The sequence below is a fragment of the Epinephelus moara genome, chromosome 9 (genome assembly GCF_006386435.1).
Source record: "Epinephelus moara isolate mb chromosome 9, YSFRI_EMoa_1.0, whole genome shotgun sequence".
Classification (NCBI taxonomy): Eukaryota; Metazoa; Chordata; class Actinopteri; order Perciformes; family Serranidae; genus Epinephelus; species Epinephelus moara.
The window spans coordinates 30586088-30608075 of record NC_065514.1 but is presented as its reverse complement, the minus strand read 5'-3'; the positions used below and the strand labels follow the sequence as shown (position 1 = coordinate 30608075).

The following is a 21988-nucleotide window of genomic DNA, read 5'->3' as shown; positions in this document are numbered from 1 at the left end:
TGATGTGCTGTAAAGTTTAGTTGATTCAAAACACACATTAAACATGGTTTAATAGAGACAATTTCAAACACAAGTACACAAACCCGCTTCACTATAACTCGCAGCATTCACAGACAAACACTTGTCTTTATCTGGACACATTTTCCCCACAAATACAACATGTTAATGTTTTTAGTACAAGCCTAAGGCATTTTTCATTGTATAAATTAGCCTAGCGGCTAGCTGACTTCTCTCTACTCATATGAAGCCAGGGACAACAGCAACATTTAACAAAGATAACATTAGAAAATTTGGCTGCATTGCAACTCACAAGGTTCACAGACAAAACAACTGTCTTATACTTAACACTTTTGTCAAACAAATATAAGATGCTAACATTATTAGCACAAGCCTAGGGCATTTTACATTGTATAAGTCAGCCTAGTAACGAGTGGAGATTTCCTCTGCTAATATGAAGCCAGGATAAATCCCAAATTACACAACAGTTAGTTCCGACTGAGTAATTTGATTGGACGAGAGGCATTCCACGAGTGCTGATATAGAGTACAACATCACTGGGACATGTAACAGTAAAATCACTCCGCTCACAGGTGTTATAAATATAAATGCAACCGTTAATTAACCAACTGTCACACTCGCTACATTGACGCAAACTGAAGAAGATGGATATTTTCCTCAAAATTACATTTGAATTAAATTATGAGTGGTTGTCAGGAGAGGACGAAGAAGCTGAATCCGGCCATGCCAACATCCAGGTTTGCCAACGTTTCATCAGCTGAACTGGACGAAGTTACACAGCTGCAGCTCAATGTAAATACAAAGTAGCTTGTGAGTTCCTGGCGTGTGTGCTGCGTTGCCTGGCAGCTTGTGAGTTCCTGGCGTGTGTGCTGCGTTGCCTGGCAACAGACTGGGGGAACTGGTTTTTTTTGCGGAGCTAAATAACATACTTAAATAATTTATTTCATCACCTTTTGTTAACATTTCCTTACTCAGCATTGCTGTTTAAGCTGTTGTTGAACTGTTTTATAAAAGCAATATCACACTCGAGGTCCTGCGGCCTCATGCCTATGACCGAATCACAGCTGACGATATATAGTACATTACTCCCTCTCGTGTGATATTGCTTAAGTATAAATCCCCAAAGGATAAATCACACACAAGACATAAAATGCTATTTTTGGCTATAGCGTAGTCTCTATGTTGATGTAGAGCCTATGGCGTAAGTACGGCGTCGAGTCAGCCTTAGGAAACACAAATTCACTCCTGGGGGCTGGGTGCAAATAGAGCTTGGTCATTTTACTGTGTGTCACAGTGTTTTATTCCTAACTGCAACTCCCTCACTACCTCCCTTACTCCCTCCCTCTCACCCTTACTCACTCCCTCACTCACTTACTCACTGTTGCAACGAAGTAGTGATTTGTTAGCATTTGACACCATTTGATTAAGATGAAAATAATAATGCTATAGTAGCTGAATCTTTTTAGTGGATGTTTTTTTTCTACTGTTCACATGAATCAAAGCTTAAACCAGTCATAGTGATCCCAGTATAACAACATTTTTTAAATATAATTAAGATGATACATATCTCCTTGTACGGTTTTGCCATATGATAAACAACAAAAGACAAACAGGCATACAGGGTGTGCAGTATGTACAAACACAACTGGGTTTTTTCTCCTCCTAATATAAATTGCGCTTGTTGTGTAATTTTTATGAACAGCTGCAAGGCAGAAATCACAGATTCATGAAGGAGTAATGCTTTGAAATACCATTATCATTAAACTGGGAAAAGAAATGAATGCTTCAATGACTAATAGCCGCCATTCGCATTTGGTCTGACATTTCTTTTGGATGTATGACAGCATGAGGTAGAGCTTGAAAGGCTGAATTTTATACAGAATGACGAATCTGAGCTGGCAACCCTGAAATCGGCTCCGTGCTTGCATGACTACACTGCAGGATGAAAATTTTCATCAAAGTAAGTGGTAGCAGTTTTATCAGATCGTTTTGATATTCCAGTCGCTGGTGAAAGTTGTGTGTTTGCACTTGTTAACATTCTGCACTGATGTTACAGCAGAGAATCTGGACCTGATAACCGCTGCTGAAGTTTAATAGAAATTGCTTACCTCCCACTTGTTGTCCTGCATTTGTCTCTTTAAGCGGATGTTCCAATTATCAGCAGCGACCTCTGCACAATGGGCTATTGTCATGGCTATGGGACAGGACAGGTCAAGGCCTGGTGGGCCATACGTGACTGCAGGACTTAAGAAGATCTCTGGCCCATCCTCGGACACCGTACTGCACATAGAGAGGTACAATAAAAGAACATATTAAAACAACACATCTTGAAATAGCATTTAGGATAAAATCAAGCCCTATTTTTCTGTATTTAAATGCAGCAAAAAGGTTTAAGGATGATATGAAAATGAAGACTAATGAATCACTGCTTAAACAAGCATTCAGATAGCAGAGTGTGACCCTTGACTGTGAACAAAGTAAACTCAAATCCTTGGACACTCATAATGAATCAATCCCTGACTAGCTGACACACAGACACACAGATAGAGGAAGATTAAAGCACCAAGACTAATGGACAGTGGGGCTAGGGAGGACAGGCTTTAGCACACAGCGTGTAAGCTTCGTGGGTCGATGGAGCTTATGAAGCCTGCTCTGGCCAGCCTGGTGACAGATTAGCTGGGCCAAGCTGCTCTTGGCCAGGGGCCCAATCTTGGCTGGAAGCCCTGAAGACTGAGAGCAATCAATGGGACCACCATCAGTCATGCAGCTGGCCCGGCTGGACACCTCGCATATACAGGACACGATAGCGGTGCTGTTGTCACAGGAGCAGCATGGATATTTCTCAACATCATTAATACAACTGCAGCGGGGACAGGCGCTGACACGAAGGCACAGATGCATCACAAATGTGAACACTGAGTATGGACCCACACGTTTGCACACAAATACAGGAAACACCAACAAAGTGAGAATGAGTTAACCATTAGAAGTATCGTTTTTATAGGTTCCACTTCTCATGGTGACACATAAACACTGTACCACCTTACTCCGGAGATAACCAAGTCAATAGTTGTGTCCTAATTCCAATCTAATTGCAATTTTAATTTATTTCCCAATAAATTGTTTTGATTACTTGGGATTTAACCCTCTGAGACCCACCACAGAACCATTTTTTGTGTTTTTTTTAAAGGGGGTGGGGGATGTATAGGTGGAGATAGCAGGTTAATAGTATATGCCACTCATAGACGTGGTATACATCACCTGAAAGCACAGAATCTGAGAATTAATTTGAAATGCAGCTCAGCACTGTATGTAAAGATTTTCTAGTCATAAATATGTAACAAACATCGTGTTTTGGTATGATGCCTCTTCAAACTTTAATAGTTTAGAGCAACATTATGATGGATGCATATGATGGTTATTCGCATGCTCAATTGTGTCACATAAGTTGTTGCAGCAATTCTTGGGTTGGTACCATTCGTTACACAGATTTAGTGGTAAATTTAAGCATTCAAGCACCACATGAGAATTGATAAAATGGTCAAAATCCCTGCAAAATGCCACATTAAAGAACCAAGACCCTGAGGAACACCACAGAAAAATTCATGCTGTGATTTAGTATTCAGAACTGTTAACATTTTTGTAAGAACTGTCATTTTTTCGGTGATTGGTTGGCGAGCACTTCTGTTTTGGAAACTGCTGAGAAACCCCTTAATTCCATTCAGCCTATCACAGCCATCCATCCTCTGAATGCCTGAGGTCTCTAGTTTGTGGCTGTAAAGTTTAATAAGGCTGTGATTATCCTTGAGGTCACAATAGGTCATTTATACAGTGCGGTCAGTTTCAAAAAATTATCTCACTACATTGAAATGGCTGATCTGGGGGTTAATATCATTACACATACAGTTTCATCTTTCCAGTCATATCCAATTTATGCAATTCCAAGACTGTTTAGGGACCCCAGTATGCCGAAATATTCAGATACAATAGGCAAAAATAACATATTTGGACTGCATGCAAAAAAATGCATGGTTTTAGCCCCCAAGTGCATGGCATTAGCATAAAGTGTGCATGTCTGTAAAGAGGAGATTCGTGGGTACCCAGAAAACCCATTTTCATTCAGATATCTTGAGGTGAGAGGTCAATGGAGCTCTGTGAATATGGACATGCCAGTTTTTCCTTTGTGGCCTAACTCTGGAGTGTTATTCAGTATCTTCACTCTAGCTTCAAAACTCAGGCGGCTACAGGCTCTGAAAGACAGTAACGTCAGCTGAGATCACTAGCAGTCCAATGAGTCTCTTAAAGTTAATCAATTGTCCATCACTATTTCCTGGAGCCAAACATCTACAGCTACATCTATGGATGTCTTGTTTTGTCAGACCAGCAGTCCAAAACCCAAAGATATTAAGTTTACAGTAATACAAGATGGGGAAAAGCAGCAAATTCTCAAATTTGAGAAGCTGGAACAAATGTTTGACATTTTTACTTGATTGAGAGAATGAATTGTTTTTTGTTTGTGCTTTGCTATCCTGCTTGAGTAGTTTTCAACAATAAGAACTATTCTGAAACTTCCAAATCAAGAAACAACACTGCTACTGGAGCAAGATTTTCTAGTAGCTTCCATTCCTGCAACAATTACCCATAAAACAAATGACTATTGTTATATGAATAAGATGGAGGTGGGAAGGTGAGTAGTGATGTATGAGTGTGTGAGTGTGTGTGAGTGTGTGTGTGTGTGTGTACTGAGACGGTAGCCTTCCCCCGCAGCACTTGTTGTTAGGTTGTTTGCTTCCTGTTTGTTTAACAGTTTCTCAGGCAGAGTGCTGTGCGAAACTTCGTCATTATACTGTTACCAATCAACACTAAAAAATTAAAAGAGGTTATGATCTGCTGTCTAAAAATAATTTCACACATCGAGACAGCAGTGTGGCCCTGCAGCTGCACTTTTGTGCTAATCAGCCCCAGGCTCAGAGAAAACCAAGGTTACCTGCTGCTGAGACTATGATAATTAGCCAGATTGCCTGTGAGCAAAGATTAAAGATGGTTATTTAGCATCTCTGATTGTGGTTATGAGAACAAAGAAAAATCACTCCAGGATGATGGTTAAATTTTGGATAATAGATCGGGGTTATTAGTTAAGTCTTGTTTCATATGTGGAGCACACACAACACACCCCTTTTACTTTTTTACACAACAGCATTCAGCATGACATTCATTGCTTTTTTTTTTGGTCAGACCACAATCAAAAATAATAATTTTGACAAGGCCTCATTAGTGTTTGACAGTCTTGTCTTTCAAGCTCTTATAGAAGTATGGAGTCAGAATTGAACACAAATACAGCCGTAAAATTTGGTGCTGGGACTTAATAAGAGAGTTAATATTTTACTTAAACTCACTCAAACCAAACAAGAACATAATTCTAGTGAACAATTAAAAATTACATTGGATAAAAAAAGAAGGCATACATAACATGATTTTGTCAAACAAGCAGTTTTAAAAGAATATGTCACCCCCCAAAAGAGTGTATCAATTACACTTCCTTGTTAGCTGAATTTTTTAAGGAAACATTTTTCTTGCATGCCTCCACAGTGAATGAAGAATCCAAAAACAGAGAAAATTTTTCATGAACTGAAGCCATGAGTCCTTGTATAGTGTAATCCAAGCCTCATTGTCATTGATTCAGTCGTATGCTCAGTACTTCCTAAACAGACAGCCCTTTCTGATGGAAACTGAAATAAAAGTGAAACTTATCTATGCTCCCTACAAAGCTAAGCCCTGTTGACTAAAACAGTGATCTTACCTTGCTAAACATGGGAGCTGCTGGTGTACCGTTGTCGCGACCATTTAGTTAGTTAGCATTATTGTGTGACTTAAATTTTTAAAGGATTAATTAGGATTCACCAAAATCACACAGTAATGCAAACAATTTGATGGAGGCAGTGGAAGACCAGCAGCTCTCGTGCTCAGCAAGGTAAAATTACTGTTTTTGTAAGTGGAGACTGGTTTTGAAGAGAGCAGAGATAAGTTTCACTTCTAGCTCAGTTCACTATCAAAAAGGGCTGTCTGTTTCAGAAGCACTGGACCTATAACTGGATAAATGAGACTAGGATTATACTACACAAGCTGTGTGAGAGTTTGTAAATTGATTTTTTGATGTCTTTCTGCTGTTGTTAAAGATGGACCCTTATGACTGCAATTCATCAAGAATTTTCTTCATTTTTGGATTCTTTGATCACCTCGGAGGTATGCAAGGAAAACAAAGTTTTCTTCACAAATTCAACGTGACACGGTGTGTATTTGATATACAAATGGTTATTTTGGGGGTTGAAGTTTTCCTTTAATGTGTTTTAATGAATTGCTTTGATTTTACAGTACGAAACTTTACTATTTTGGTACACTCTCTCTGCTCTCATCAGCGTCAAATTCAGGAGCAGCACGCAGCTGTTTTCAGCCATAAAGCTCTAAAAAGCCACTGCACACTACCTGCCCAATATCAAATGGCAGACAGACAAAGGTAGTGACTAGCTGGGGACCATATTGAAGCATTTAGTTAAAGCTAAATGTATTTCCCTTAGGAGTCAGTCCAAATAATGTTAATGCTGCTCTGTGTCTGCTGGATGTGTCAACAGGCGCTATTTACTTACATGTCATCGACAAGAACTGTGAGGTGATAATATGTCAGTGCTGGGTTTACAGAAAATATCTGGGTTCAAGAGGCTTAATAAAGTATTAGTGCTAAATAAAGTTGGTCAACTCAGTTGAAACTGACATAACAGTACAAATAACATAACATCAAAAACAACCACAAACCAAAAGGTTAAATGAGAGTCTAGTATGAGGCAAGTATGATTGACACTACAGAGTAATAGATGCCTCCCTGCAATGTATGATGAAAAAACAGGGCGGATACTGCTCAACTTATTGACTCAAAGTTGTGTGAGTCACACCATATCAGGCATTTTTTTTGGTCACACTATGATTCTGTCCTTGGACTACCCACTGTCCCCTGCTGAGCTGGAGAAGATCACACACAAAACAACCTCGTAAAGCCCAGAGGACGAACGAAAGCTCTTGCGAACACCTGAAACCGAGCCAGAGCTGATCGATTCCTATTCTTTGCAGAGGAAAGCGCCGTCTTATGTAGATGGCCGAGTTTGAATGGGAAGAAAGGATCCAATTTCTCCCCTGGACTCTGCAGCTGTCAGAAGATAGGCTTTGACTGACAGCTCAGTGGTGCACGGCTCCTGCAGCTTCTTAAACAGCAGCCAGAGAAGTAAACAGCATCAGGCTTATCAGAGCAAAGCAGGAGCCTGGAGGGCAGCAGCTTGGCTGAATTTGTGGGAGACTTCAGGCTGGGCAGTGTATAACCAGCCCACTAATTCAGCTCTGAGCCACAACCTATGCCTAAGTGACCTTTGATCTGTATCTTTACCCAGATGACCCTTGGCACTTAATGGGCGGGGGGAGGTGCAGGTGAGATGACAGTTGGATTTCAGATGGCACTAAATGTCACTTTTGATTCTCCCTCAGATGTACAAATCGAATTTCACTGAGAAGCACAGGCGGTTAGCTGTGTTGTTACGGGTGATATCTTGCTAGCAAGGTTTCACACAGACATGCTGACACATTGATACTGTCTGCTATAAATCAAATACTTGTCCAAAAACCTGGCTTGTGGTTGTCAGATACCTTTTGAGACTCTTGCAAAGAAGTCAAAGTTATTACACCCCCTTTCAAACGGTTCTTATCTCTCATGCCATTTCCTCCTCAAGTAATAGCTTTGTGAAAATCCTGACGGCAAAGCTACAGAAATAGACTCTTGCTGGTAGGCAACAGTCATCTAAACTTTATAGCATATCGCGTTCCATGGAGCCAAAAACCTAATCAATATCATCTATCATCACAGAGTTCACAATATTCACCACTCTAACCAGTCATGATGGGGAGAGATATTGTCACCGTTATGTCTACAAACATAAAACAGGCCACCGGAGCCATGGAGTGTATCTTTCTCTGCTGAGACAGTTGCTTAAGGCAGTAATGCAATCTGTCTGCAGCTGCCAATGTATTTGTGACACATCATGTCCTCCCCTGTAGTGCCTGCAAGATGAGCAAGAACCCCATGCTGTGTGGGAATATGTATCTGTATGTGTGTATGTGTACAGTACACTGGGCTGCGCATTCTCCGTATGAGAGGATCTGTGTGTGTCTGTTGTGGTGCATGTTCAGCAAAGAGAGGAGGGGACGACGTGGCAGGAAGAGGGATGAGAGATGCGGTGCGACGGGCTGAAAGATTAAAAGAGAGCAGCCTAAGAAGCAGACTGCACAGCCTCAGTGAGAGTCCCTCACCTGCTGTCCTCCTGGTTGATGATCATGTACATTTCCCAGGTAGTGTCTTCTGCGATCCCCCCGTGAGGCACCAGCAGACTGATACCTGCAGAGAAGCAGGAATGCAAAAACTGATCAAAATACACGACATGCACACACCTGCCGGGCTGTCAGGTCTCTTTACTACAGGTGACAGCCAGAGAGGTGATGGCACCAGGAAGAGGTGACGGAAGCAAGTCCCCGAGGTCTTGTAAATCAATGCTGCCAGCAGTCTCTTTGTCACAAAAACACGCACAGACTGTTTCGTAGATGCACACAGATGCGCAATATTTTACTGTATGATAAACAATTACTGCCAATCTACACTGCAGTTGATAAAGACCCTCAAGGGACTGGATGATGAATGTAGGCCACCAGAAAGAGCTGCTTGAATAATGTGGCAGACTGAGCATCACAGGCTTATATTACATAGACATGTTTACATTTTCTTCATAGTGTACAGTGTGTTCTTTGAAATGTAAATACTGAAAACACATTTAAAATTAATTTATAAAGTCTAACACAAAAAAATATGCATTTGCTATGGTTAGGAAAAACTGAGAAATATTTATTGGGTTTGTCAGGACACACCGGTCGGCTAAAAATGCCAATGCTGTCTAACTCCATCACTTCAGTAAATAATATATTCATGTTCATGTTACTTGCTCGATCCAAGACATTTTCACATATTCCCTGCAGACCAACACTGACAAGGTCAAACAACTTCAAAATGCAATACCAGATTCCCTGTATCAGCTTTGCTGTAGTTTCAAAGTCGTAAGTTATAGATTTCAGCTTCTCTGCCATTTCTAGTTTAATGTTGAAGGCTTTTCAGTTTACACACAGGAACGTGTCAAATGGAATTTCCCCACACTGGGCTCACCTGTGTTAGGTACTACCAGCCTGCCTCCAGCATGACCAAACACAGCAGTTGCTTTGTGGAGAGGCCTACTGGGAGTCAAAGAGACTTGTGGAGGGAAGAGATTCTTGCCTCTTCTGCCCAGCGTCGTCCCTACTGCAACCCCTCTGTAGTCTGGAGCCAGGCCCCTTGGAAATGTCTGAGGGTGGGACATGACATGGTACTCTGCCCTCTCTGCCACCCCTACAAATACAATGACATAAAAGTGACTTTGTTGTTTGTTGCAGGTAAATAAACTCAGATCATAAACATCAGACCAAGAGGAAAAGACAGGAATATGGTCAGTTTTTGAACTTCAACAGCAATGTAGACCACGGAATGTATAAAAATAATGGACATAGCCAGCAAGACGTCACCCACTGTTTTGTGGACTCAGATTTAAAGCCTCAAGTTTGGCAATTAATGGGATGGAGCTGTGGAAGAGCGAGGGGTGGATCTGACTCATAGACTGTGTTGACACCTTGCAGACAGTCTTTCACTCAAAGCAACCTCACCCTTAACTATGTGCAATTTTAGGGCCTCAAAAAGTGCAAATGGGTGAGTTATATAAAAATTCACCACCCCCATACAGTTGTCATGAATGGGTGAATTAGCTGTAGAGACTGAAACCTCTTTTGTACTGGGCTGTAAACATGTTTATTTCTGCTGTAAAGTTGGGTATTTTCACATGGGGGTTTATGGGGATTGACTCACTTTTGGAGCCAGCCTCAAGTGGCCATTAAAGGAACTGCAGTTTTCTGCACATCCACGTTGCTTTTTTTTCCCAGCCTCATAGGTTTCTGCTTAATATAGTCACGCATGTATCAGTATGAAAATTGCACTTTTTTTTAGATTACTCTAAAAATTAAATACAGTTTGGTTTCTGTAAAACCCAATCACTCACCAATCAACCGACCCAAAAGCAGTTGTCCAATTAGCTTAGCTTAGCAACCAAAACTAGGCTCTGCAATCATGTGCATTTATGTGCACATTGTCTGTCTTAATGGGGAGTCAGATAGCAGCTCTGCACTGATCTCTGCTATGTTCACATTTAAGAAAAATGTAATTAGTTTTTCCCTCATTCATGATGTATTATTTTACTCCCCTGCAACCCATATGCGTGTCCCTGTGTGTCTAACAAGCAGAGTGTTCAAGCCTTGTGAACCTGCCTATGAAGGCACATCTCACTATCTGAATAATGCGCCCTTTTAAAAGCAGGAAAATACTGCACTGTTTCCTTCAGACCAGATGTTTATTGTTCAATGATGCAACTGCTTTCTGCTGCCTCAAATAAGCAATGTGCTGACAACGCATGTGACCACACCTCATTTTAAGACCTACGTGCCCATGGAGAAACTACTGTTACTATTTACACACTGTGGGCACTGGCTGTGGAGATGACAACTGCATCAGTCTGAAACAAGCTATGAATGTTGCATTGCATTCCACTGCACTGTGCTTTGCACTGGGTATAAGATAAGGCCTTAAAATTGGAGATGGCATTCTCAACCAGCTCATGAGGCTAATGTTAACTGAAATAACTATTTAGCTACAGGTGATAAAATTTGCCAGCATCATTTCAGCCAGCAAAAGCTGATTGTTGCTGGATATAAATGTAAAGCCTGTTTTAGTTTACCTCTGTCTGAAATCACAAACACATTCATTCAAAAACTGCCACAAATTTGGAGTGGTAAATGTGTAAACTGCATATGTGCAGCACAAGAATAAAAAGCTTGACCGGCTCAGCGACAGTAACTAAGGAGGACGTGGCTTCGCACATGGTCAGTCGGTGATGCCCTTTAAGGTGATGACCATTTTTCCTTGTATAACAGCTTTCTTTGAGATTGCTTCAAAGCCTGTTCAAAGCAAGATAAATTATCCTTCAAACTGCAGCAGCAGAACTGCACATTGCTCTGTAATTCTCACCTTTCCAAAAGTAGTTGGCAACTATGGGAACTGAATTTCAAAACACTTCTATTTTCTGACCTTTAACCTTGAGATCAGGCAGCGGGTCAAGGAGCGAGCGCTCGGCCATCAGCTCCTTGTCAATAGAGTCCTGGAAACACATGGGGCTGGTGTAGGTACGCGACACTGTTAGATCAGGTTGCATGGATGAATTAATAAGCAGGGGGTTTGCTGGGAAAAAAAAAAAAAAAAACACAAAGAGAAAATTATATTTATCGTCAACAATTAGACATCCTTAAGCAACAATTACATTTGCAGAGAGTGACACTTTAAACAAGACTTCCTCCATCAACAACTATAAAAAAACCTAAAATGTGTCATGACAACTTTATCCACCTTTAACTATTGCTATAATATCATCACCATGGAAACAGGAATGGCTTTCACCTTACTGCAACAATGTCTCAATTAAAAGTGACAACTGGCAGATTACAACTGCTGCAGTGTAGTAATATGCTTTAATTTGTTGTCATAGTGATTTAAAAAGAAAAGAATGATGCACTGAATCAGTCACACACTGTGACCATTTGCATGTATGTTGTACTGGAATCAAATGACAGTACCTTGTGGATCAACCAAGAAACACAGAGAAACAGAGAAAAAGTTATAGATAAATGTGTTTATTGTGAGGTGAAATATTGTTGTGATTAATGACTCGTTGACAGCTGTTCCAGCGAGCATGAAATGATGACGAAAGACACGGTTAAGTAAACAGCGTGGTTTCTCTTAATGAGCAAAAGAATGCTCATTGCCGATTCATTTTGCTGGGAATAGGGCGAATTGTTGTCATAGTGACTCATGATCAAGGACGTGATTGCAGAAAAAGAACTGAAATGAAATGATTACTGTGTAACTACTGTGGCAGTGTATAGCGGGCTGCAATGTATAAGGAAGGGAGGGCATATTGGATTTTATGGAGGTTGGGCTGTTTTAGCCCCTCTATCAAGGAGAACAGGGACCAAGATTAAAGCTTTCCCTGGCTCCTGCTGTGTTATCAAAATGAACTTTATTATGCCCTGCTGAGAGCTGCTGCTGTGGCGACCCATAATGCCAGCCTTGTAAAAATATGCCTCAATCTGTGGGGCAAAACACACCACGTTTCTGAGCTCAGATGTTTCTATGTTTGGAACCACAGGGCCACAAATGCTCCATCCGGGAGCCGGGTGTAAAAAATGAAAACACTAATAATTTAAATTTTTAATTTTAAATCATGAATAATTAATTGAAGTTCTGTAGTATGTAAGAAAATGCCCAAAACAGCCAATAATGCCACAAACTGACTCACTACCCTGATGATACACCTCTTGTTTAATATTTTGCTGAAGTGACAGTACTAAGAAGATCTTAGTAATAATAGATAAGAGTTCAATTGTAAAATTGTTAAGAGCACAAAATGTGCTTGTTACCATAAGTTTTCAGTGCACATTTATTGCTTGCGGTATACTGATGTTTGCAATAAAGTAATAAATGCATGGTGTGCTTTATAGATTAAGCTTAACACTGTTTGTGTTATTGGACATTTAGTGCACTACACCACAGACAGCAAGAATCTCCAGAAGGCTGAAGTAAACACACTGAAAAATTAAATCCAGTCATTTTAGCCCCTAAAGCAGTTTAATTATTGATGTAGTTATATCATCAATACAAGGAAATGTATGCATAATTCATACATATATACATATAAATACAAAACTGTACAGCTTGCTTACATGTTCTGTAGTTTATTTTACATACAATGACATTAATATGTGAGTACATTTACAGTATTGGAAATGGAAATGAGGTGCAATGAAGATTCAGAACCACATCTTGCATCCTGTGGTCTCCATAAAGTGCGAAAGTGTGTGTGGGTGTGTGCTGCATATTTTTGTTCACCTACAGAGACAAGCTGAAAAATGAGACCTGTGTCTGGTCTCCCTTCTTTATCTGTGTGTAGATCCTATGTTTGAAGGAGATTGACACTTCATTTATATTATAATGCCATCTCATGGTATTACGAGGCGAAAGTGCAGAGTTAAATTGATTTTTGATGGATTTTAGGGTCTTTTGAAACATTGACCTCATAGAAATAGTGTGATTTGGTTGTAGTCGAAAAGCCTCCTCACACTCCATGTGTTCTTTATGTTGGCATAGATACAGCCAATAGAGGGCAGTGTCAAAAGTTTCATGAAACAACAAACAAGGCGACAGTGGAGGAGGTCATTATATCGTACCTTTAAACTGAGGCAGTGTTGTAGGCGGTGATGGTCTGTGCAGCCATATAACGTTACATCCCAACATGTGGATGGAGCATTATTTTCACTATATTACCAATTAATTCAGTTATGTTGTTATTTTAATTTCTCCGTCATCTCCTATGGTTGAATCTTGCTTGAAATATGCTACACTGCCTCCATGATCTTCTGTAGTATTGCTCTGTTTCATCCACATCCACAAGCTTTCAGGAAATGTGCACACATCAGGATGAAATGAACGGACAGAAGGCTCCATCTGTCTCGCCCTTAGGATTCCTTCATTGTTCATTGTTAAGGAGGTTTTTAGCAGGAGCTGCATCATTGGAAATAAATGGACCTGGGGTCTCACTTATAAGCGCATATATGTATATATTACATATAAACAGAGGCGTATGCCACTTCCCACGCAAAAGTTGTGATCAATAAAAACAAACTTGACCAGAGAATGTGTGCACCTGTGGGCCATCTCTGACCTATGCATACAAACATTTTGGAGACGGGGAAATTGGGGACGCAGATGGTAAGGTGGTGAACTGAAGCCAGACTGTAGAAATTAAATGCGAGAGGAATCATTATACGAATAATGATGCCTTCCTCTCACATATTTAATTTCGCCTCATATCACACGTTACTTACAGATCCACTTTATCAGAAACATTCAGTCCAGCAGTGTTATCTGTGCTTGTGCTAGTGAGCCATAACTTTTCAATAAGCAGCTTTCAGTTGTAACCACATTAAATTTCAGTCATTATTTCATCAGCGCTGTGTCACCATCTCCCCCTGTATGCCATTTTTCAGCTTTTGTCTGCACGTATACTTTTAGTATGGATCCTACCAGTGTTTAATAAATGAGACCCCTGGTGATTAAAACGGGTAAAAACACTGAAAAGGGCAGTTTTGTGTTACAAACTAGTGTTTCTTTGACACTGTTTAGCTTGTTGCATACAGGCAGTAGTCTAGCAACTGCTAATGTGTGCTCACCTTTTTTTCTCTGATTACTTAAGATCCGGACGTTCAGGAGGTTTTTTTCAGGGAGCTTAATTATCCACAGAGGTCTGTTGCTCTCCAGAACAAATAGAACAGCTAAATTATACTAGTGAAAAACCCTGACTAAAGCAGTTTCACATTAAAAATCTGTGGTTTATTTCGGCGCTGTTCAGCTCTTCGTAGAGGGCTGCTAACTTTGGAGGCCGGTCACGAAAACGCGAATGCCCTGTCTAGAGCCAGAGTTCGGTTTGTCCAATCTAGGCTGTGGTAGAAATATGGCGGTGCAATATGGCGGACTCTGTGAACGAGGGTCCACTCCCTATGTAGATATAAATGGCTCACTCTGAGGTAACAAAAACGCAACATTCTTATTTTCAGGCTTATTTTCATATCATTTTTAGAGTTGTACCGATACGATACCAGTATCAGAAATGCCTCCGATACTGCCTAAAATGTGGCGAGTACAGCCTATGACCAATCCGATACCACGTAATTACGCATACGCACGTTACAGGCAAACGAAACGGAAACGGAGCGGAGTTTAAAAAGCATTTTACTGTAGCCTTTAAAATGGTTTTTTTTTACCAAATTGTGTGGCTGCACCTTAACCTGTGTCTTGATCTGTGTCAACACTGGATAATAATAATAATAATAAAAAAAAGTTTTATGGCATTCATTCTACTATTATGGATTTATTTCTTAATATTTTACATAGAGTTTTAGGAGTTGAGACATACAACAATTCATATCCCATCCATTTTTATTTTACATGCTGGTATCGGATCGGTAGTCGGTATCGGCAGATACCTAAGGTTCAGGGATCGGAATCGGGAAGGAAAAAGTGGTATCGGTAATAATTTTCCATTTCTGCCAGTATCCTGGACCTTTAATAAAAAAAGTCAATATTCAAAATGAGTAAATTCTTAAATCCATTTCTAATTTCAGCAAACACATTTAAGGCTGTATCTTCACAACATGTGTTATCCAAATGCCAGTTGTGCTTGTGTGTGTGTGCTTTTGTCCATTTCGAGAATCCAGATGAACCCACTTGTGCCAAGGTGGGTGAAGCAGCGCAGCTGGGGCTGTATTTATGCAAATTAGGTGGTGGAGAGCAATTTTAGTACTTGCTTGTAACTGCGTTTTAACAACCTCTTATTGCAAAGTCAAGAGCAAAGAAAAGTTTGGTATCTTTAGGTGGTGAAGAGGCTCTTCAGAATCACATAAACCCCTTTTATGTATTTCTAAAGTTGTTTGGATTCCTGATACAGAATAAAAACTTTATTAACTAAGTATAAGTTTAAATGCATACCAAAACAGTAAAGCCTGTACTGAGCTAAATTAAACCACTAAATTAAACTGTCATACAATTGTTGTGCCTATTTACTGTATGGTGTCATTCTTTTTTAGTTTATTGAAAACCTGGAGCTATCGTACAGCAGCAGTAATGAGAGGTGTTTCAACTCTACTCTCTTTAATTTATGGGGTGTGCTGAGTGTGATTCTACCGGAGTCAAACAGCGTGCATATCTTAATGAATTAATGAAATCCTCCAACATGGCACCAGACTCTCCTACACACCACCACACAGCTAAGATATGCTGCATATTCTGAATGTACAGAGTGAAATATCAAAGATGTCCTCCTCAGGATATGTCCTAAATTCTATTAGATTTAAATGGAGACTATTACAGGAAGCTTAATAAAACTTCCATTACATACTATATCATTATCTAACACATCATCTTTTCCTGTCTTTTCCATCTACCCTCTATTATTTCAACCACAAGTAACACTAAGAGTCTCTTTTGTCCACTTTCTTATGTTACTACTATGGACACATTATGTGGTGGGAAGGCTGTGTTCACAGTGGGATGTAGCCTTTTATGGCTCAATTTTGAGTGCAAATCGGATTTGTGAGACACATATAAAGTCGCTGGCTCACCTTGTCGAGAGGTCTTGAAGCTGAAGGACTGAAAGCCCCCAGTGAGGGCGGAGGAGTCGATGACATCAACACCGTACTCACTCTGGCTCCTTCGGTAAAGAGTGACAGCGATGATCAGCAGCACCACTGTCACCACCCCCGCAGCAAGGCCTGAATACAAGGCCACATCACTGCTGCTCTCCACACCTTGGAAAGTAAGAGTGAGTAAGAGAGAGAAACAAATTTTTGAGCAACTCTTTTTTTTGTGCTTTTGCTTTTTAAGTACTACGCTTAATTAGGAAGCTGTAAGACATTTTCTCCCAGAATAAACTGAAAATCTGCGCTGCTGTGGAACATCAGCTGAGTTACAGATATGGAAGCCTTTTATAGGAGGCAAGTCTACCTTGGTTCCGAGCTACTTTAGTGCCTTTTTTTTGTTTTCTATTCCTCGTCTGCCCTGCCTCCTTATGCACAGCTTCATTGTTCCATCGTGGAGTGTTAAAGCTACTAATGAGGAACCTCGGAAGGAAGGCGATTATAATCAACCCAGCACCTGACTGTCATTTCAAACACTGCTTGGCTCTGGCGTTGGAGGCACTCTGCGTTCCACTGGGATAATGTGACAAAACCAATTCATTAAATTAGCTCATCGGCAATGATTATGCTCTATCTGGTCCCACCAGTACTGCAGCGTCCAACTCCACAAAGAAAAAGAATGAGTGGGAAATAAAGGGGCTGCTAGCTTGTTCTTGAAAGATAATGAGATCTGCGCTGAAACAGGACATGCTGAGAAATCCTCTAAGTAGCCTGAAGCTCAAATGAGGAGAAATTGACAAAATATGCAAAGCGGCATTAACAGCTACAGTAGCAGGTTAATTGGGGGCTTGGGAAGTTTTGGCAGCCTGACTGCATTCTTTTTCCCATTTCTGACAAACAAAAATACATAACTGTGTTAAAGGACAAGTAAGGAGAACATGTGCCTGTGGCTTAGTAGGTAGAACCCTACGCAGCAGCAATCAACACATAAATGGCCCATTATCCTAGACGGCAATAATGCATAAAGCAATGGGTCTACAGTGGTAAACCACAGGCAGCTTGGCTTGAAATTTTATACCTGATGGACTCAAAAATAATGGTGTAAGTGGAAATTTACAGTATAAAGGCACTGGTGAGGTCATAATGAAGTTGGGGACAGTTGATTCAGTTGACAGAATTAATCACTCATTACGGTTATTAAAGGGACATTGAGTCAAAAATCAAAATACATTTCCTCTACCTGCTATTTATCAGTCTAGATAGTTTTGATGCTAGTTGACGAGTGTTAGAGATATTGGCTGTAGAGATGTCTGCCCTCTCTCCAATATAATGGAACTAGACACTCAGCTTGTGGTGCTCAAAGCACCAAAAAAATACATCAAAAAAACTCAAGAGCGATGTCTCTTATCAAAAATGACCTCATGACTTAGTAACTCATGGTGACCTACACACCTTGTTGTGAACAGTTTCATGTTGGAACTATTTTCTTTTTCCCTAACTACACCCACCAACCGTATGACTGCAAAGAAGAAAGCGTGCACTGGGGTGCTCAGTAGCTAAGTGGGTGGAGCAGATGCCCTTGCCGCAGCGGCTGTGGGTTTGGTTCATACCTGTGGCCCTTTGCTGCATGTTGTCCCCTCTCCTTTCCTTTCACGCTTAACCTGTCTTGTCAAACAAAGGCATAAAAGCCCCAAATATAATCTTAAAAAAAAAGAAAGTGTGCATCTACTCATGGAAGAGAGGTTGGTCCTTGTGACAGTGTGATATGTGAACATTAATGGCGTTCCAGTCTTGCAAACCATTGGCTATCATTTGATGATGATAAAGACTCAGGGGCGAGGGGCAATATTTCGGGCTGCTCTGGTGTAGCCAGCCGATATCCAGGCCAAGACTTCCTCTTCTGTGCAACTGTGTGATTTTGGTTAATCTCTATAAACAGATATTACTTGAATACTGATAAAAATAAAAAATATAAAAGTTAAACTGTCGTCACACTGTAGTTGACAGGTTCTGAGATTGCTTTTTGGCCAATGGGCTCTGCCTCTCAACATGGACTGTTAACCTGCCGTTTAAACAAGATTGGATGATACTACTGGGACTACAGAAAACATACGAAAACAAGAACACTTCTGATACCAATATCATGTCCCATCACCAGAATCTGTGGAGATTAATGGCGTCCTCCTTGGCTGAGCTGTAACTTCAACTAGCTCTGAGGTGTTAGGTAAGCCAGTAGTAAATGCACGCTTCCTTCGGTGCGGTCATATGGTTGGGGGGTGTAGTTCGGTAGAAACAAAATAGTTCCTACATGAAACTGCTCACAACAAGGTTTGTGAATTATCCTGAACTGGGTCATGATTTCTGCAGAGACATTGCTGTTGAGTTTTTCAGATGTTTTTTTTTTTTTTTGGTGCTTTGAGCACCACAAACAGAGTGCCATCTAGTTCCATTATACTGGAGAGAAGGCAGACATCACTACGACCAATATCTCTCTGCAACACACACCAAAACACAAAAACAATCTTAAATGATAAATAGCTCCACAGGTAAGAGGAAAAATATGTATTTTTGATTGAGGGTTAAACTGTCCCTTTCATACTATTGTACCTACACAATGCAGTTTAACTCCACTGTGTTTATTTTAACAATAGCAGAGTTAATGGTATTTCTTTTTAATTAACGTTAAGTCAATTAACATGTAACATGATTCGACATGTAGTATGTTACTGTAAATGGAGTGAAAATGGATGCCAAGGGTGGAGAAAACACTCATGAATCATGACAGTCTCTTGCTTAACCATTTCAGCTGCGATTAGATAGCAGCCACCAGTCAGAAACGTCTAAGCTGTGACACCAAAATCACAACCAGCCTGGAAATCCAATGCTTTTAATAGAAATGTATTTCTTTTCTTATCTGCTAAACGACATGCTATGAATGAACTCAAAAAATATGCTTGTATTTTCCACTTATTATTCATACACATTGTATGCTACCTGTCCGTCAGAACATCTGAAATACCTCTCGTCTTTATTCTAAGTATGGGAGAATTCACAATGAGTCATGCAGAGTGTGTTAGTTTTCATAACGCAGCTGTCAGAGTGATTTATCCCTTTTATACCATGGCTGCTTTCCAGCCATCACAAAATAAGTATTGTTTCCTATTTTGTGGCAATGTGCTCTCTTTGGGTAATATTACTGATTTGCTTGGCTCAAACACCAGTCACACATATTTCTCTCACTTACTGCCAGTTCACCCTGCAGATAAAGGTCCTGCGTGTCAGGGTCCTCAATAGAAACACTGTGTTGGCACTATCCTCACCAACCGCAGACTTGTGTGGTGTATGTTACTTTACAACTCCAGCAAATAGTAAACGGTGTAGCCTAGCAACAGCTGGAACAAGCAGCCCAAGAATAAGTAATTTATAAAGGTGATGATGACACTAAATAAGAGCACTGAGGCTACCTGACTCCCTCCAGCCAATCAATATCAAGTCCTGTTTGGTCATTTTATAAACTAAATTACTACACAAGTATTCTTCCAGGCCATGGTTGTGGACAGTGATATCTTTACAATAACATTATAGTAAGTAATGGAAGCTGAGGAGAAACTCACCCTGTGGCTTAGGATCATGTAGCAACTTTCGATCTGCAAAGACAGAGAAACATCAGAATTTGAGAGTTTCTCTTTGACCTTTTAAATGCTACAAGTCTTGGTTGATTTCATTTCTACTTGTGGATGCATCCATGCCCGTGTACACTGTTGTGTTATGTATGTAGAGTGGAGAGGATGAATAATGAAGATGGATGACGGTGCTGGTAATGAGCATGATTATAATGATGATCATGATCTAGCCCCACACTGCCAAAAATTATGAACAGTAAATCTATAATGACACAGCCCCTGAACACAATGAGACTGACAGTAATGATGCTAAGCTATCTTTTGTTTCATTGTTAAGCGGGGGTGGGGGGTGGGGTGGGGCGGTGATGTTACCCACTCTGTGTGCAGAGGCCGCCGGTGCAGTTGTCCATGGACAGCGCCACCCCGTCACACAGCCGACCCCCGTGTTTGGGCTCCGGAGCAGTGCACTCTCTGCTGCGTTGCCTCTCACAGTCTGAGCTGCACACTGACCACTCGCTCCACTCTCCCCAGCCACCATCCACTGAGGGAATCACATGCAAATGTTTAAGTAAATGGAGGAGGCGCACACAAAGGTTTGATGTGCAGAATGCATTGTTTAAATACACTGTCATCCCTTCAATGTGGGAACAAAACACTCATACAAACAAAACACAAATGACTAAAGAAGATACAGAAAAACACAGATTTTTGTTTTTAACTGACATGACAAGGATGTCCTTAGTTCTTATAAAAGATTCAAACCAATTTGATTCATTTATTAGTTCTCTGGGAGTTTATGAGGAAACACTTTCAAGGTAACAGCTGCACCACTAACTTCACGAAAACATTTTCCTCCTCAGGGTGCCAAAATGTTGTGCCGCCTTGCTGACTTGGAGCACAAAGACACCCTGCTTATGCCGTACTCTATCAAGTCTCCTTTCCACCTCCAAATGCTCTAAAGGTTCCCTTCTTCCTGCTAATCTAAACGCAAATGCACCCTGTTTATGTTAAAACTCTGATGCGGGAGAAAGAATCCTTCAGAAGGAGGCAGTTGGCAAAGAGGAGATAATGTTTGGAGGAGTGCACTGCCTTCCACTGATAACTTTTTTTTCTTAAACCTGATGAGCATTTCCCTTTATGTTGGTGCTGTGGTTGAAATCATAAATTTGAGCTTGTCTTGGAAAAAAAAAAAAAACACTTGGGCAGAGCAGATTACACGGAAGTTTTGATAACTGGAACTGCAGCTCTGCCCCTCTTCTCACACCCTAAGCTTCTGCTGTTTGTTTCTCTCTCACAGGTTCTCTGTATCCCTTTCTTTTTTCACTCCTCTCTCCATTTCCCATGCATTTCCTCTTCATTTGCTGTTTTTTAAGGTCCACTGCATTAGATTTCAGATGCAAACCACTGTCACTATCAGCACTGCAGACGTGCAATGCCTTCACTGTGAATTGTAACTGGTTGCTGCTGACTGCGAGGCTTACCTCAGGCTTTTAGACTGATTCCCTACCTCTGAGAACGGCAGCATCCTCTGTTAATTATAGGTAATAAAATCAACTTACAGAAGCGCTTTACTCTCTTCAGCAATCGATGACAGAGACCATTTTTGTTACATTTGTAGTCTTTTTAACTGAATGCTTTTACGTTTTAGGAAATACACTTATTTGCTTTGAACCAAAAGGAAATCAATGTTCCAGTGTACACCAGGGTACTCAGGTTAATACTTTATTGACAACTTACATTAAAGGGCCAGTGTGTAAAATGGGTTGAAAACAGTGACATCAGTGGTCAAATTCTAGACTGCAGGGCTCACTCGCTCACCCCTCCCGTTGGGTAAATGACGGTGGCCTCGTAGGGACAAAAAGCCTTGCGCAGACACGAGTTTTTCAGGAGTAGGTCTATCTACGAGGTAAATGTTTATTTAGAAATCTAAACCATGTTAC

At 40.6% G+C, this 21988-nt stretch overlaps 1 protein-coding gene across 1 annotated transcript in view; it reads right to left on the bottom strand.

Annotated features, from left to right (window-relative positions):
- Positions 1–21988, bottom strand: part of LOC126395706 (netrin receptor UNC5D-like) — a 231406-nt gene that overhangs the window by 14199 nt on the left and 195219 nt on the right. The window contains exons 7-13 of the mRNA XM_050053364.1: positions 20425–20589; positions 20040–20072; positions 16411–16596; positions 11270–11419; positions 9269–9487; positions 8368–8452; positions 2127–2298 (exon numbers count right to left, since the gene is read on the bottom strand). Coding sequence (XP_049909321.1) covers positions 2127–2298; positions 8368–8452; positions 9269–9487; positions 11270–11419; positions 16411–16596; positions 20040–20072; positions 20425–20589 — 1010 coding nt within the window. The remainder of the gene's footprint in view (positions 1–2126; positions 2299–8367; positions 8453–9268; positions 9488–11269; positions 11420–16410; positions 16597–20039; positions 20073–20424; positions 20590–21988) is intronic.